The 14,883-nt window shown below is 31.5% G+C and overlaps 1 protein-coding gene across 1 annotated transcript; it reads left to right on the top strand.

Annotated features, from left to right (window-relative positions):
• Positions 1–4,323: 4,323 nt before the first annotated feature.
• Positions 4,324–5,677, top strand: LOC142623904 (uncharacterized). The gene has a single exon (XM_075797387.1). It carries the CDS (start codon positions 4,837–4,839, stop codon positions 5,278–5,280), a length of 444 nt encoding a protein of 147 aa, XP_075653502.1. The 5' UTR covers positions 4,324–4,836; the 3' UTR covers positions 5,281–5,677.
• Positions 5,678–14,883: the final 9,206 nt, after the last annotated feature.

Here is a 14,883-nt window from a genome sequence, read left to right as displayed (position 1 = left end):
AATCGAGTTTTATATTTGGAACTCGATTTTTAGAAAATCGAGTTTCAAAATAAGGGCATTTCTCTAATTAGTTTTAGACGTGAAGCATTTTGCTAGATTTTTAAAAAAGAAAGGGCAAAAGCCAATTTCGGCCGACATTTGCTTCATGATAATTTACCTTTATCATTAAACTATGATACTAATTTGTTTTCTATGTAGGTAAGCTTCAAATCACAAATTTCTTATAAGGTAATAAAATTTTTACTAATTGAGTAAACTAGAACTCACTTATTTATGGTCTTTTAGGTCTTTTACTTCCTTCCTTTTTTTTTTTCTTTTCTCTTTTCCTTTTTTTTTTTATTATTTTTTTATACAAGATAGAATTCTATTTTAGCTTAATCTAAGTGTATATGTGTGTGAAACTCTCTTTTGGAGACTTGAACCTCGGTCCTTGCCCCTCACACCCCGCAAGCACTTATACTTGTGGAATGATCATCACACCAAGGGTGTGCGGTGACCAGTCTTTTACTCTTAAAAGTTGAAATAAATATATTTTTTTTTTTGAAAAACAGTTGAAATAAATAGTTAGAAAGCAATTTAAGGGTACTATTTTTAGTCATTTGTTATATTTGTATATGGAAACACATTAAACTTTATATTTGAATAAATGATCTTAATAATAATATTTATTACTTTCATTGTTTGGTATAGATGCATATTTATGTTTGAATTAATACCATCTTCAAATTTTTTTTTTTAGTTTATCTTCATCTTTTTTTTTATGTATATATATATATATGGTCTTTTAGGTCTTTTAATTCTTTTTTTTCTTCATACAAGATAGAATTCTACTCTAGCCTAATCTAAGTGTATATGTGTGTGAAACTCTCTTCTGGAGACTTGAACCTCGACACTTACCCCTCACACCCCACAAGCACTTATACTTATAGAATGATCATCACACCAAGGGTGTGCGGTGACAAGTCTTTTACTCTTAAAAGTTGAAATAAATAATTTTTTTTTTTGAAAAACAGTTGAAATAAATAGTTAGAAAGCAATTTAAGGGTACTATTTTTAGTCATTTGTTATATTTGTAAATGGAAACACATTAAACTTTATATTTGAATAAATGATCTTAATAATAATATTTATTACTTTCATTGTTTGGTATAGATGCATATTTATGTTTCAATTAATACCATCTTCAAATATTTTTTTTAGTTTTTCTTCATCTTTTTTTATGTGTGTGTATATATATATATGGTCTTTTAGGTCTTTTACTTCTTCTTTTTTTAATTTTTTTTATACAAGATAGAATTTTACTCTAGCCTAATCTAAGTGTATATGTGTGTGGAACTCTCTTCTGGAGACTTGAATCTCGGACCTTACCCCTCACACCCCGCAAGCACTTATACTTGTGGAATGATCATCACACCAAGGGTGTGCGGTGACAAGTCTTTTACTCTTAAAAGTTGAAATAAATAATTTTTTTTTTGAAAAACAGTTGAAATAAATAGTTAGAAAGCAATTTAAGGGTACTATTTTTAGTCATTTGTTATATTTGTATATGGAAACACATTAAACTTTATATTTGAATAAATGATCTTAATAATAATATTTATTACTTTCATTGTTTGGTATAGAGTCATATTTATGTTTGAATTAATACCATCTTCAAATTTTTTTTTTTTAGTTTATCTTCATCTTTTTTTATGTGTGTGTGTATATATATATATATAATTAGTGATCTAATGGTTATTGACCTAACAATTGCCCAGGAAATCTTTGACCGGGGGCCATTGCCCCCCTGGATTTTGGGGAAATTTTTTTTATAGGTATATTTAATGTTCAATTAGCCTCAAAAAAAAAAAAAAAAAAAACTTGGTCATTATTAGTCTCTTCTTACTCGGAGATGAAGATGATAGAAAAAAATTTCTCATTGAATGAATAGGAAAAGTACAGCTCTGCTTATATATACAAGGAACAGAGCAATGGAATGAAACAAAAGGAATTAAAAAACAAGCTTTTTAATTTTAACCCAAATCAACTTCTTGTACTGCATTTTTTGGATTCTCAATATCAAAATTAGCCTAAATTCTATTTCTTAATGGCCAAAATATTAGACAAAAATCCTCCCATCCCCACACGTAGGCTACTCTTCTGCTCTACACAAAGGCTACTCCTATGCTGGATGTTTATTCTTTGACTATCTTGATATTTGTTGAATCCATTGATGACCATAGTGGAGGAATGTTAGTTGTTTGTAACATTATCAGTGATGTTTATTGTCTTTATGAGTTACGAAAGTCAATTAATGATATTAGAGAGATTGTAAAGCGGATAGAATTTGTCAAACCAAGTGTCAATAGCATTCAAAAAGAAAAAAGTGTCAATTGGGCTTTAAAATGCCTAGCTAATGTGGCAAGAGAAGAGACTATGATAGAACATGAAACTAGATAATGTGGTCTTCAAAAACATACCCAATCTCAACAATTCAATTTTTGAATTGTTGACCCAAATAGATGATAAAATATTAAATAGACCAAAAAAAAAATTTATTCTTGAAGTTGCAATTTTTTTTTTTAAGTCCAAACTTCCCCCCCACCCCAAACTTTTGGCTCTAGCTCTGTCCCTGCTAACAATGGTTCATAAAAAAAGAAAAAAAAAATACCCAACGATTAAACAAGTAAACTCAATTCATATCACTTTTTTTTTTTTAGAATCTAATTTATACCCCTTAATGTTCTGTATGGTTTAATAACTACGATTTTTTTTTATGAATTATAAAATAAAGAAATAAAAGACCCCGGAACAAGTAAACCCAATTCATGACTTGAGTGCTTAATTGAGACAAATTATATATGGGCTTCCTAACTCTAGTAACAAAGGTTATGATTCCTTAAAGATCTATTGGATTGGTGAAATAAAATAAAAATTAAAGATTTCTTGCAAAATGACTCTTTATGGGCTGACTTTTGGATTTTCGCTTATTTGCGAGCTTGAGAAAATCCATAAAACGAACTGTTCTAGAGCATTCATATGAGGCTTGCAACTCATCAAAAAAAAAAAAAAAAAAGAGGTTTGCTCTCTTATGTGAAATTACCTTCTCTCTCTCTCTCTCTTGGAGGAAATTATGAGATATTACCTAACACATTATTGCTATTCTTTTTTGAGAGAGACATTATTGCTATTATTTATTTATTTATTTTGAAAGCTCTATTAATTATTATATTAACGAGCATTAAAATATAAGTGAAAGTTTCATTTCCTTTAATTATCTGTCAATAGGTTGAGTGTCATATGACGAGGATTGGTTTTTTTTTTTTTTTTAAGAAAGACCCATGACGAGGATTGTTTTCATTTCATTATTAAGATATTATTCTTCTATTTAATCGTATATATGATAGAATGTTATTTAAAAACTTAAAAGACATAAGTTAACACCACGAAATAAATCTTTTATTTAAGCTAAACTATAAAATAAATACTTTTGAAATGGAGTGAATCCTACTTCACACATGCTAAAAATTTAAATGTCAAATTATGTTCTAATCTTTTATCAACAAGAAATGTCACATTTTCTTAAGGAATGTCAATTGCAAGTAATTTTTTGGGAATATTAAAGAACCTTATATTTTAAATTGTAGTTCTCCTTTTATAACCTTTTATTTAAAAAAAGAAAAGAAAAAAAGAAGAAGAACAAGAAACTCTATACATACAAAATCTTATAACATTTTCATAACACTGTTGATTTGAGTTGTGATGGATCTTAGTATAATTTTATTTTAGGGAAAAATATAGTTCACTTCTGAAATTTAGGCTAATGCTAGTTAGGTTCAAAAATTTTCAAAATAACTTGGTCTCTAATAACCATTAGAGAAAGGGAAAAAATGAATAACAGTTTAGGGTCTAATTTGGATTAAGGGACTTAGTTAGTCAGTTTTGAAAAGTCTTTGACCCCATTGATATTATCCCAAATTTTAGTGATGTTAATTATATTTTATCTTTTTATTTTATTTTGATTTATGGTGAATTAATAACTTAGCTAGTGAAAATATTTTGAAATTTTGTTATGTTCCACTATTTGTAAATAGAATTAAAAGAAAATTATAGTCAACTAAGAACTTTATAATTCAATTAGTTGGGATGCTCTATTCAAATTTTCTCATGAATTATTAGGGAAAAAAAAAAAAAAAAAGTCCCCAAAAAACATGAGGGTACTTTTGTCATAAGATGATGGCATTTCGGATAATATTGGGAACAAAAGGGGGATGTGTAAAACAACCGGGCACTTAAATATTGTATGAACCACGCCGTTTCTTCAGTCTCTTGCCCCCACCTCTATATATTCCTCCAATCCTCTCTCTCCTCTTTCTCTCTCTCTTTCTCAATCCATTTCTCTTCTTCCCTCTTCATTCTTCTCTCTTCAATCAGACCCCTTCACGCACACTCTCTCCGCCTCTAACGGCCGCCTGCGTTGGCTTCACCGTAGATCCCACCGCCTCCCTTCCCTTCCCTTTCAATCCCATCCGATTTTAACCCCCCAACCTAACCCACTTTCTCTTTTCTGTGTTTTTATTATTTATTAAAATGTTTTTCGTGTTTTGTCATTTTGCCTATTTTGACCCCACGGTTTTTCATTTTTTATTTCACTCAAAACCGAACCCATCCAGCGAGTCTTTTTAGTCTTTCCCCTGTTTTTTTTGCTACTTTTTCTCACTTCTCGATAAAACTGATTAGACACTTTCCAAAAATCAAAAACAAATATCAAAACCCATGTATTGACGCTTTTACCCCCTCCCCTCCCCTCCATTTAAGAAACAGTTGTGTGGTGACGTGGCATGGTTGAAGGCTACGATGAGTTATCATTCTCGTCGGATTTTGACACCTGGGGCCTCAAGAAAACGTAAAGAAAGAGAAGCTTTATATTCTTTAAAACCGTCGGCTTCAACGTCTCCGGCTCCGGCTCCGGCTCCGGCTCCAGCTCCAGCTCCAGCTCCGGCTCAAGCTTCTAAGCCGAGCGAGCTGAAATCTTCGAATCGGCTTTTAGCTGGGTACATGGCTTATGAGTTCTTGACGAGGGGTACGCTGTTGGGTCAGAAGTTCGACCCGGCGGCTCGAGCCGAGGCGGTTCCAGTGGGGAGTTTATCAGCGGCTGAGTCGAAGAGGGAAGCCGAGCCGAGTGTGAAGAAGAAGGAGCACCAGAGTTATGGTGAGGTGGCGAACATATTGAAGACCGAAGGGACCCACATCCCTGATATTGTCAATCCTACGCAGCTCGCTCGGTGGATACAGATGTGAAACAGTCTGACGTGGCATTCTCTCATTAGTTACAAGCCACGTCAGATAAGAAAAACAAAAAGAAGAAGTTTTTAAAGGTCTCTCGAAATTTACAGTATGTTCGAGTCGATTCGAGGTGGCGATGAATGAGGACGATGATGGTGAGTTTCGTATGAAAACATAAACACAATATCAAATATCGAAAGCATTAAGGTTTCTGACCCCTCCCTCCTCTTCTTTCTTCTTCGACTCTCCCTTTCTTTCTAGAATGTTCTGTTTCCGGGAATGTTGGAATGTTGTAGTCCGACGTGTATTTCTCTGTCTATCTCTTTAGCTTCTGTGTATTTATTGCAAATTGTATTGTGTAATTTTGGAACAGAAATCCTCGTGATGGAAATCCTTTTAATGCTTTGTTGCTGTGGTTGTTGTTGTTGTTGTCGTTGATGGAAATCCTTTTGATTGTTTGGGATCGATGCATGGCATGGGTGACCTTGGTTTTTTGCTTCTTGTGTTTCTTTATGCATGCATTTGAGTGTGTAAATTTGTTTGCATGCATGATTATGATAGCATACATATTGTATAGACTAGAGCTTGAAGCCTTGGGGATTTTTTTTTTAATGTCTTACCCATCAGTTTGTAAATATTACGTAGTAAAATTTATAGTATTATGTCTCGTATTACTTGATAAATATCGAAGAAGCGGGGAGGGGCTTATATATGTAGGTAAGTATGAGCCAATAATCTCATGCGTTTGCATGTGTCGTGCATGTCTCTATAGCACTTCAGTTCATAGTTCATACTCTAGTCATGACGTGTGTATGCAATGCTTGTATGTGTAGAGAGTAGGTGTGCATGTGAGAATGGTGAGGAAGGTAGTTGAAGAAGGTCTTGTTTTGTATTATGAGTGGAGCTTCTATACTAGAACCACAACTTCTTCTTCGCAACTCTGACGTGACTTTTATTGAGAAAGAACTCTGACATTACTTGATTATGAGGGTGGCTGTTTAATACTTCTATATAAACTTGCCATTTTTTTTTTTATGTGGTTTTCCTCGGCACTTTTTTTTTATTTTTAAATATGTAATTTTATTTTAAATATTCAATAACAAATATCAGTAGGTTTTAATTATCATCTTTTATTTTTAATTATCATCTTTTATTTAGTTAGTGAGTTAGATAGTAGTCTCTTCTTTAAACGAAAAGAAATTTTTTAACAAAAAAAAAGTACCTTTTTTCTTTGCTACTTACTGTTAATCACGTCAAAGCGCTGGCAAAGCTGTAGCCATAAATTTTCTCATATATTATTTCAAGATGTCTGACTGAGAGCATCAATATGGAATTTATTATTTGCAGAAATCAGCTGTTGTTTGTATAGTTTTACACTTACAAGTTACGTAGAAAAATTTAAAACCTTACCATGTAATATCTATATAATGCCCTTGTTTTTAGTTTCTACGCGGTGAAATTTTATTTCACTTTTTTCTTCTTCAGAAGAAATTTGAAGTTTTTCTTATGTAGCACTTTAAAAGCGGTAACGAGTAATGAGTAAAAGGACTACTTGTATTGGTGATTCGAGCACTAGCAGTATCGTAATGCAATAGCTGATGCACACGTACACGTACACGTACTAGTGGGGAAAAAAGTGGTTTTACAAGTTTTACACGCCACACACACACGCATGAGTAACACGACCCGTAACGTGTCGCCTAATTAAGATATGATAGCACATCAGATTTCAATAGCTTTTACGTTTTGCCTTTGCTTTGTAAAAACACTTCCTCAAGTTTATAAACACCAAAAATTGACAAAATATTTGATAACTATTGATTAATGTGACATATTGTTGGTGATGAGTTCAAACGAGAAGAAGAAGAAATAATGGTTGTCAAACGATGTCAGTATGGCGACGGAAAAGTATATTCAGAATTATATATTATTTGGTCAAGCCAAAGGTTTTGCGTGCGCAGAAAAGTTTGTGATCCAGTAAAACTGGGCTACTAGTTTTGACGAGAAAAAGACAAAAAAAAAAAAAAAAAACCATGAAATATATATATATATATATATATATATATATATATATATATATATATATCGATGTTTGAAACGCTGTCCGCAAGCGCAGCTTCCGCAGCCATCACTGCACGCAATAAATTCTTTCACTTAAACTTTTTTTTGATGGGGGTATTCTTTCACTTATACATATCATTTCTCTTATATTTAATGTATCTGCTTCAATTTTGTTTTTAATATAACAATGACGAAATTTATGCTTGACCTCTAGTCTTGAGTCTTGACTTTTGAGTGAATCATATGGAAAATATGGTCTCTAGTTTCAAAAATTGATCTACAAATGCTCCTATCATGGTAGCCGTAATGCAGTACTTGATGAAAGCTATCCATTGTCTTCCTATCCATATAAGAAGAGATTATCTTGCATGTGGCAAATCAAAGCTCGCGGTCCCTCTAATTTAACCTTCTTCTTCTTCTTCTTTTTTCTGTCTAAGGTTATTTATTTATTTTAACTAATTTTTTTAAATGAAATTTATTTTTAACTTTTTATCATATATTTAGCATTAAAACTGCTAAAGAATTATATTTTCATACAATATTATGTAAGTAAACTACTGAAAACTACTAGACACCCAAATAAACTTATCTGAATATTTGTTGAAAATATTGTAAAAAAAGCTAAAAGAGAAGAGAAGGAAAAAAAAATTTGATTGCTTTTTTTGCTAAAAATACCATAGAAAAAAATTAAGTACATAGCATTTTGAGCAAAATCTATAGAGTATACATTTTACCTAACCTTTTGAGAAAAAATTAGAATGTCCATTGGCTGGTTGAGAAATAAGCTATCAAACCAAAATATATATGTCTCTTTTTTGTAGGACCCGCAAACAGTCCAGTGGGACACAAAAAAAAGTTGGTTAATTAAGCAAAAAAACTAGCTTAAAATCGAATTTGAAATGCACACCAAGTGCCATATTCATTCAATTTTATGACAAGTAGCTACAACAATAATTATATGATGGAAAATACTATAGATACTATAAATTCATAAAGTGTCACTAATTACAAAATAGCACTAATTAAGATGTTTTTATTTTTGTAATTCGATACTTACAATTAGGAAGAGGGAGATTTGAACTGTGTATGTTTCTGTTGAAAATTTTCGAAAGTATTAGTTATATAAGACTTGTCAATTTATATTTATTTATTGTGTTAGTATGACACTAATTTGTAACTTCCGTCTAATTCAAAACTCTCTCTCTCTCAAATTGGTGCATCATTTGTCACAAGGAAGATTTTCATGATCCCTCCCATTTGCAAGTGTGAATTGCCGCAGGTTTATCAATAACGTTGGGTTGTGATGAGACGTGTGCAATGATAACATCAATGATATGAGACTGTCCATTTTTCCTGGTTAGAAGATTAGTTTCTTTATTGCATTGATTTTCTAGGTAATTGGCCTCACATACTATATATAATGTTAATACTGGGTTAAGGTATTTACCCTCTTGTTTTGATGCTATTTTAGCAATAATGTACCATCTCTTTGAGTTTATGAATAAAAAATTTAACATTATATCATTAAAAGGTGGCACTAATAAGCACATTCACGATCACATCAATGTATAAGTTTAATTTTTATTTTTAAGTTATAATTACCTTTAGCATTTTCTTGGTAACACTAATCTCATGATCATGGGTACTTTTTCCAAGATTTATTCCCTAAAGTTTAATGAGATGTTTGCCTGAGCTTTAGTGGAAACATACAATAATACATGCATATGACCTTTCGTGTGGAAGTGGGTTTTCCAATCCAGGATTTTTCATAGTATCGAAGTAATTACAGCTTTGAATTTGAATTAACATTTTCGGAAGTTTTTCTTAGTGGACCATGCATGCGGTAACTTTGATATATAATTTGACAATTTTCACACAAAGTCTTATCTTAGTTCTCTTCATGAATCATGACTATTCTTCCTTTCTCCGTTTCTCTGTCATCGTGATATAACACCCAGGCCCCACTTCACAATATGCGTATTTCTTTTTCTGTACATAGGCCTTTTTTGCGTGCAAAATGCTAAGTTTTGTAATTTTGTTAATAGACCATGTTACTCCTCTCTTTTTTCGTACTATGGAATTATCTCAATTGAGAGAGACTTTGTCTTCCTTACAAAAAAAGGGGAATTAGAAAATGGAATAGGATTTCCTTAGGTTTATAGTTTAAATTTTATTTCTTGGATTGAATTGTGTATAGAGTTTTACGTCATTAAAAATTTTAAATAATGTGAGATTTTTTAAACCTTAAATTTGTAATATTTAGTTTAAATATGTATAAAAATAGACTCTTTTTATTTTGAATGAAATGGATATGATCATTTTCTTATGAGAACTGCATTGGTGAACAAAAACTCCTTCAACCAAGAAAAATGTTTTAAACTCTATTATCTCCTAAATTTTGATGAAGAAGAAAAGTTGAATTATTATCTTTGGTATAAAAAGACAGTCAATTCTTCATTAAATAAATAAACTATTAGTATTAATTGTCAAATTAGTAAAAATAGAAATTAAAATCTTATATAAGGGCAATATTGTAAATGACTTGATAAATTTAATCCAAAAGTACTTCCTTAGAGCATTTACAAAAGGTCAATAGAGTTTAATAAGTTAATTTTGGTTAGAAATTCATTTTTCTGTTTTAGACTAAAGTTCACCTAAACCTACCCCAGACCAAATCACTAGAAGTGATTTTTTGAACACTACTCAACATCTTTTGGGTTTTTCTAAGATTTTTGTAAAATCACAAATTAAGGAGAATTTGTGAGACTTATTTTGATGAGAAAAGAAAAAGAGTGCAATATAATCCATGAGAGACTGAGAGTAAAGAAAAGTATTGTAGCATGATCTATACGAGAGCAAAGAAAACAATGAGAGTTTTCTTAAATTCTAAGGCACACTATGAAAAAATTTGGTCTTCTCAAGGAGTTATTTTGAGAACATAACAATGGAGAATTGGAGTCTTCAACATGATTTTTTCAAGTAAGTTCATATTACTGTATGTGTTTAAATGTTTTTTTATTTTACAATTAATTTTCATATATTATTTCTAAAAATATATGAAAAAAGAAAATATATAAAATTAAGAATGATGATGCGAAGAAAATCAGTAGGCTGGATGCTTCGGACTTGAAAGGACTACTGGTTCTTTCTACGGCCTGAAAAGGAAAGAAAAGCGTATCAAAGGCGACCGGGGCTGCCGGCCAAAAATCCTCCGATGGCAAAGTTAGTTTTTCCCTCTATGTAATCTGAGTTCCAACTTTTTTGGAGTAAAAACCGAACATCCCTTGGCTTTGTCTGAAGCAGCCTTTATATAGTGTTCTTATAGGCAGTTATCAAAACTGGAACTTCTCCTGGATTCAAGGAGAAGTAGAAATCAGACGTAACTTGCATAACCGTTTGGAAGTTATGCTCTTGTTTCGCAACGGATACATGACGATTATGCGTGGGATAAGGGATTGTCACATTATGTTCGGAGATTCTTCTAAGTATGATATCCTCGTCCTGGAGTTCCTTCGTTGAGTGTCCCTAAATTCCAAGTGTAGCATACTCGTCCACGAGTTTTATGTGGACGAGTCCTCTCGGGGCAGGTCGCGCGCATCCCCTGGACGAAGGATGTAGCTTCACTATCATTCTCTGGACGACCTTGTCCGTTACCCTCGTCCTGAGGATAACTCCTGGACGGCTGCCGAGGTGATGACCGTCCAGGGACGGTCTCAGCGTTTTCGTCCCACATCAAAGAATATCTTTCAAATATAATTTTTTAAATCAAAATATAATAAACATAAACATAAAAATTAAAATTAAAATATATGCGCATGCATACATAAATACACACACACACACACATATACTTCCTTTTTTTTCTTTCTAAAATTTAAATACAAGTATATATGATTTTCTCATTAAAATTTAAATCTATTAGACTGTTTATACTTTTTCCTCCTTTAATTTTTTTTTTTTTTGAGGGGAAACAATGAAAATTTATTAAAATACGCCTCTAGAATCGGCTTGTACAACTAAATAAAGGTGGTGGAACATCCTCCATCCACATTAGAAAATCTGGTATGCCAATAGCATATCTAGCCAGACCATGAGCTACAGAATTACCTTCTCGCATTGTATGAGAATAAAGTAATTTAACAAATTGTGAGGATAAACCCTTCACCTCGTCTATAAATAAACCAAATGGAGCTAAAGAAACAGCATCTTCCCTATGAGCCTTAAACACTTCCAAATTTAAGATGCTAAAAATTCCAAATTTTTAGAATTTGAAAAATTTTCTACTCAAAAAGTATAACATTGGTTGCTTACTTATTGTATTAATCTTTTTTTTCCCTCTTCCATTAGGTAGATTTTCTACTGCCTTTCTTTCAAAATGATTGATTTTCAACTCAATATTTTAACTTTGTTTTTGTATGGGGTCCAAATTGAGTTGGTCCCTATGAAAATAGCTTTGTAGTTTTCATCAAATCACTATAATATTTTATTTAGATCATTCTTAGTTCAATTCCATTATCATCATATATTTGAAAAAAATTAATACTCCTATAATGTATTTTTTATTACCAAGAACATTAAAAACTTTATTAAAGTTTTGCAGCGTTGAATCTAATCTTGTTGGCTTAGGGCTAGACAGTTTTGTCATAATTGACGGCAATTTCTCCCAACAACTATTAAGATGTGCTTATTATCAGATATTAAATTTTAATCAAAATAATCTTTAGCTTCAAAAAATCAAATATACGTCAACTACTTGCTTAAATGTTTTTTTTTTCAAACATGCATACTTTATTTTTATTGTCTTTTTAGAAACAACATCTTGATTTATAACTTATTGTTTATATATAATATATAGTTTAAGACATTGGAAAGGGTTGGCACTTCTTGGAGTTGCTACCAGAGACATTCAAGGTTAAATCTTTCCCCAATTATTGAATTAGAGAGAGAGAGAGAGAGAGAGAGAGAGAGAGAGAGAGAGAGAGAGAGAGAGAATTTTTTTAATATAACATTTAATTAAAGACATAACAAACAATAACACATATGTGAACAAGAACTTAAGCAACATGACATCTTTTTTTATTATGAACCTATAAACAAATAAATCTTTTTTTGTCAAATATAAACTTGAGAACATTGTTCTAATTAATTTAACTAGTAAAGTTTCTTATCGTTAAATAAAAAATCTAGAATTTGTACTGCGCCTATACTAAAAAGCGATTTGTTATAAGATCAATATTCATGGAATGGACATCATATGTTGAAATTCTTTTATTTCTATTCCAATAATAATAATAATAATAATAATAATTGAGCATATATGTAAAGTTTTAATGTCAATTTTAGACCATATATGTTAAAGATGCTCGAATTTCAAAGCCCTCATTCTTTGAACGTGTTTGAATGTCTAAAGATAATCCAAACTCACTTTGGTGTGCCTTTCTCATCACTAATAACTTATTAGGATGATCTTCATAACATGAGCTAAAATAAAATGGGTTTATAGTTTGTTATATATGGTTCAAATAGTTCACTATAATAACTTTATGTAATATTTTCATATCATCAAGCTACTGTCAATGTATTTAGTGTAGGTATTTGCTTTCATCTCTATCACTTATATGGTTGTAAATTTTTAATTTTAGGTGTCTATTTTTTGAATGGCTCTATTTAGTATTCATCTCAATGACATACATAAATGGTATTCTCTAGTCTTCTAACTTGCCCTCACATCAGCAACAAAGTATGTTGCCACTTCCAAGCATTGTTCCATCTACACCATTACCAAGGATGCCACCACCGTCTAGCATAGCTCCATCCCAAGTACAGCCTAAGCTATCAAGGGAATCATCTACATGCTCCTACATTAGAACCTACATGCCCATTTTCCTCGCATACTCACCATCCGCGTACTGAGCCATCAAGTTATATGACTTATATATACTGAATATCTTTCAAAAATTTATATTCATAGCATATGTTAATTAGAGTTTTCATTTTCTCATTATTGTATTGATTCAATACATGAGGTTGAGGAACTCTAAAAGGACTACAAGGAGGCGAAGAAAGTTATTGGGAGTAATGATGGCAAGTTGTCGATTACGTTTTCAACTAAGTTTGATGGGCCTATTGACATTAATCGTTGCTCTTTCATCAAAGAAATAGAGTTCCAAATGAACAACATTGCAAAGTTGGTGGTCTGAAAAAATGGTTAGATATACCACATGAGAATAGAAACTCCATGAAAGATAAAATTTTGGTATGTATAGACTCCACGAATAAAATTAAAGCCTTTTAATACATATTTTTTAAAACTGTATAAGGCTTATGTACATAATATAATTTAAATGTTATTAGAATTGATGGACACTAGAGGATAATGATTTTTCATGGGATAAGATTTACACAATTGTCCAAGAGAGGTATAGGGTCTGGCAAAATACTTTTTCAATAACATTTATACTTTAGAGCATATGAAGACGATAGAGATGCATAACTTTGAAATAACCTCAAGAGCTTAGCGCAGTTGATTGGGAGGAAATGAATCAAATGATTAATAAACATTTTGGATCACAAGATTTTTAGGTAAAAAATTAAGCGCTTTGTCTAATTCTAAAATAGATTTGTTTAAACAATCATTGTATTGGTAGTAAATCATTTTTACAAGATAGTTATGAAAATGTAGGGTTTTTTTTTTTGGGGGGGGGGGGTGGAGAGATGGTTATAAGGTCTAATATTATTGAATTATTGAAGACCCATTCTATATATAATATTAATACTGTAGTTATGATTAACTGATAATAATATGGTTATGTATTTGTTTATATATCAGCGTAATCCAGAAACTCAAGAAGAATTCGATGATCTTGAATAGTTGGCCTCTCAAAATTTTGAGCTAACAAATAAATAGAGAATATTGGCTAAATGAACCAATGGACCTAAAATATAAAAAATAGGCTATAATAGCATGATCCCTTCAAAAAAGAAAGTTTTTAACAAAAACAAATCAATCCTTTTGCTTAACCATTCATTTTATCAAAAAATTTATTTTCTTATGTCCATGAGGATTATATATTTGTTTTTGACTTATCAAAAAAGAATTAATTCTTTTTTCTCTTATTTTATTTTTTGAATATTTTTTTACATCCCAACAAACTAGACAACTTTTGTTTATCATTAAAATTCTAGTAGTCAGTTCTTTTTAATCTTATATACTAAAGTTAATAATCTTATTTAAAATATATTTATAACTTATGACATTCTCTATTATTATTAGAGATTTATATAGTTAATTGTGTATGAATGTGTGTGTTTGGGAGAGGGGGGGGGGGGGTCCGAGAGCAGCACCTCTGCTGGATCGTGTTTGAGGAGTGTGCAAGCCTAATAGAGACCCCAAGCTAGGAAAACTGATAGAACCTGGACAAGGACCCTGTCAACTCGAGAACATCCCTCGGCCGTGGACTTCCTGAAGTGGGCGAGGGGAATCCCACCCCTTGCTGGATAGCATGAATTGAGGGAAGCAACAACAGCCAATTTGGTGAGAGAGAAGGAGGAAGGAAA

This window comes from Castanea sativa, chromosome 2 (genome assembly GCF_040712315.1).
Source record: "Castanea sativa cultivar Marrone di Chiusa Pesio chromosome 2, ASM4071231v1".
In the NCBI taxonomy this organism is placed as follows: Eukaryota; Viridiplantae; Streptophyta; class Magnoliopsida; order Fagales; family Fagaceae; genus Castanea; species Castanea sativa.
This window is presented reverse-complemented; position numbering and strand designations above follow the sequence as displayed.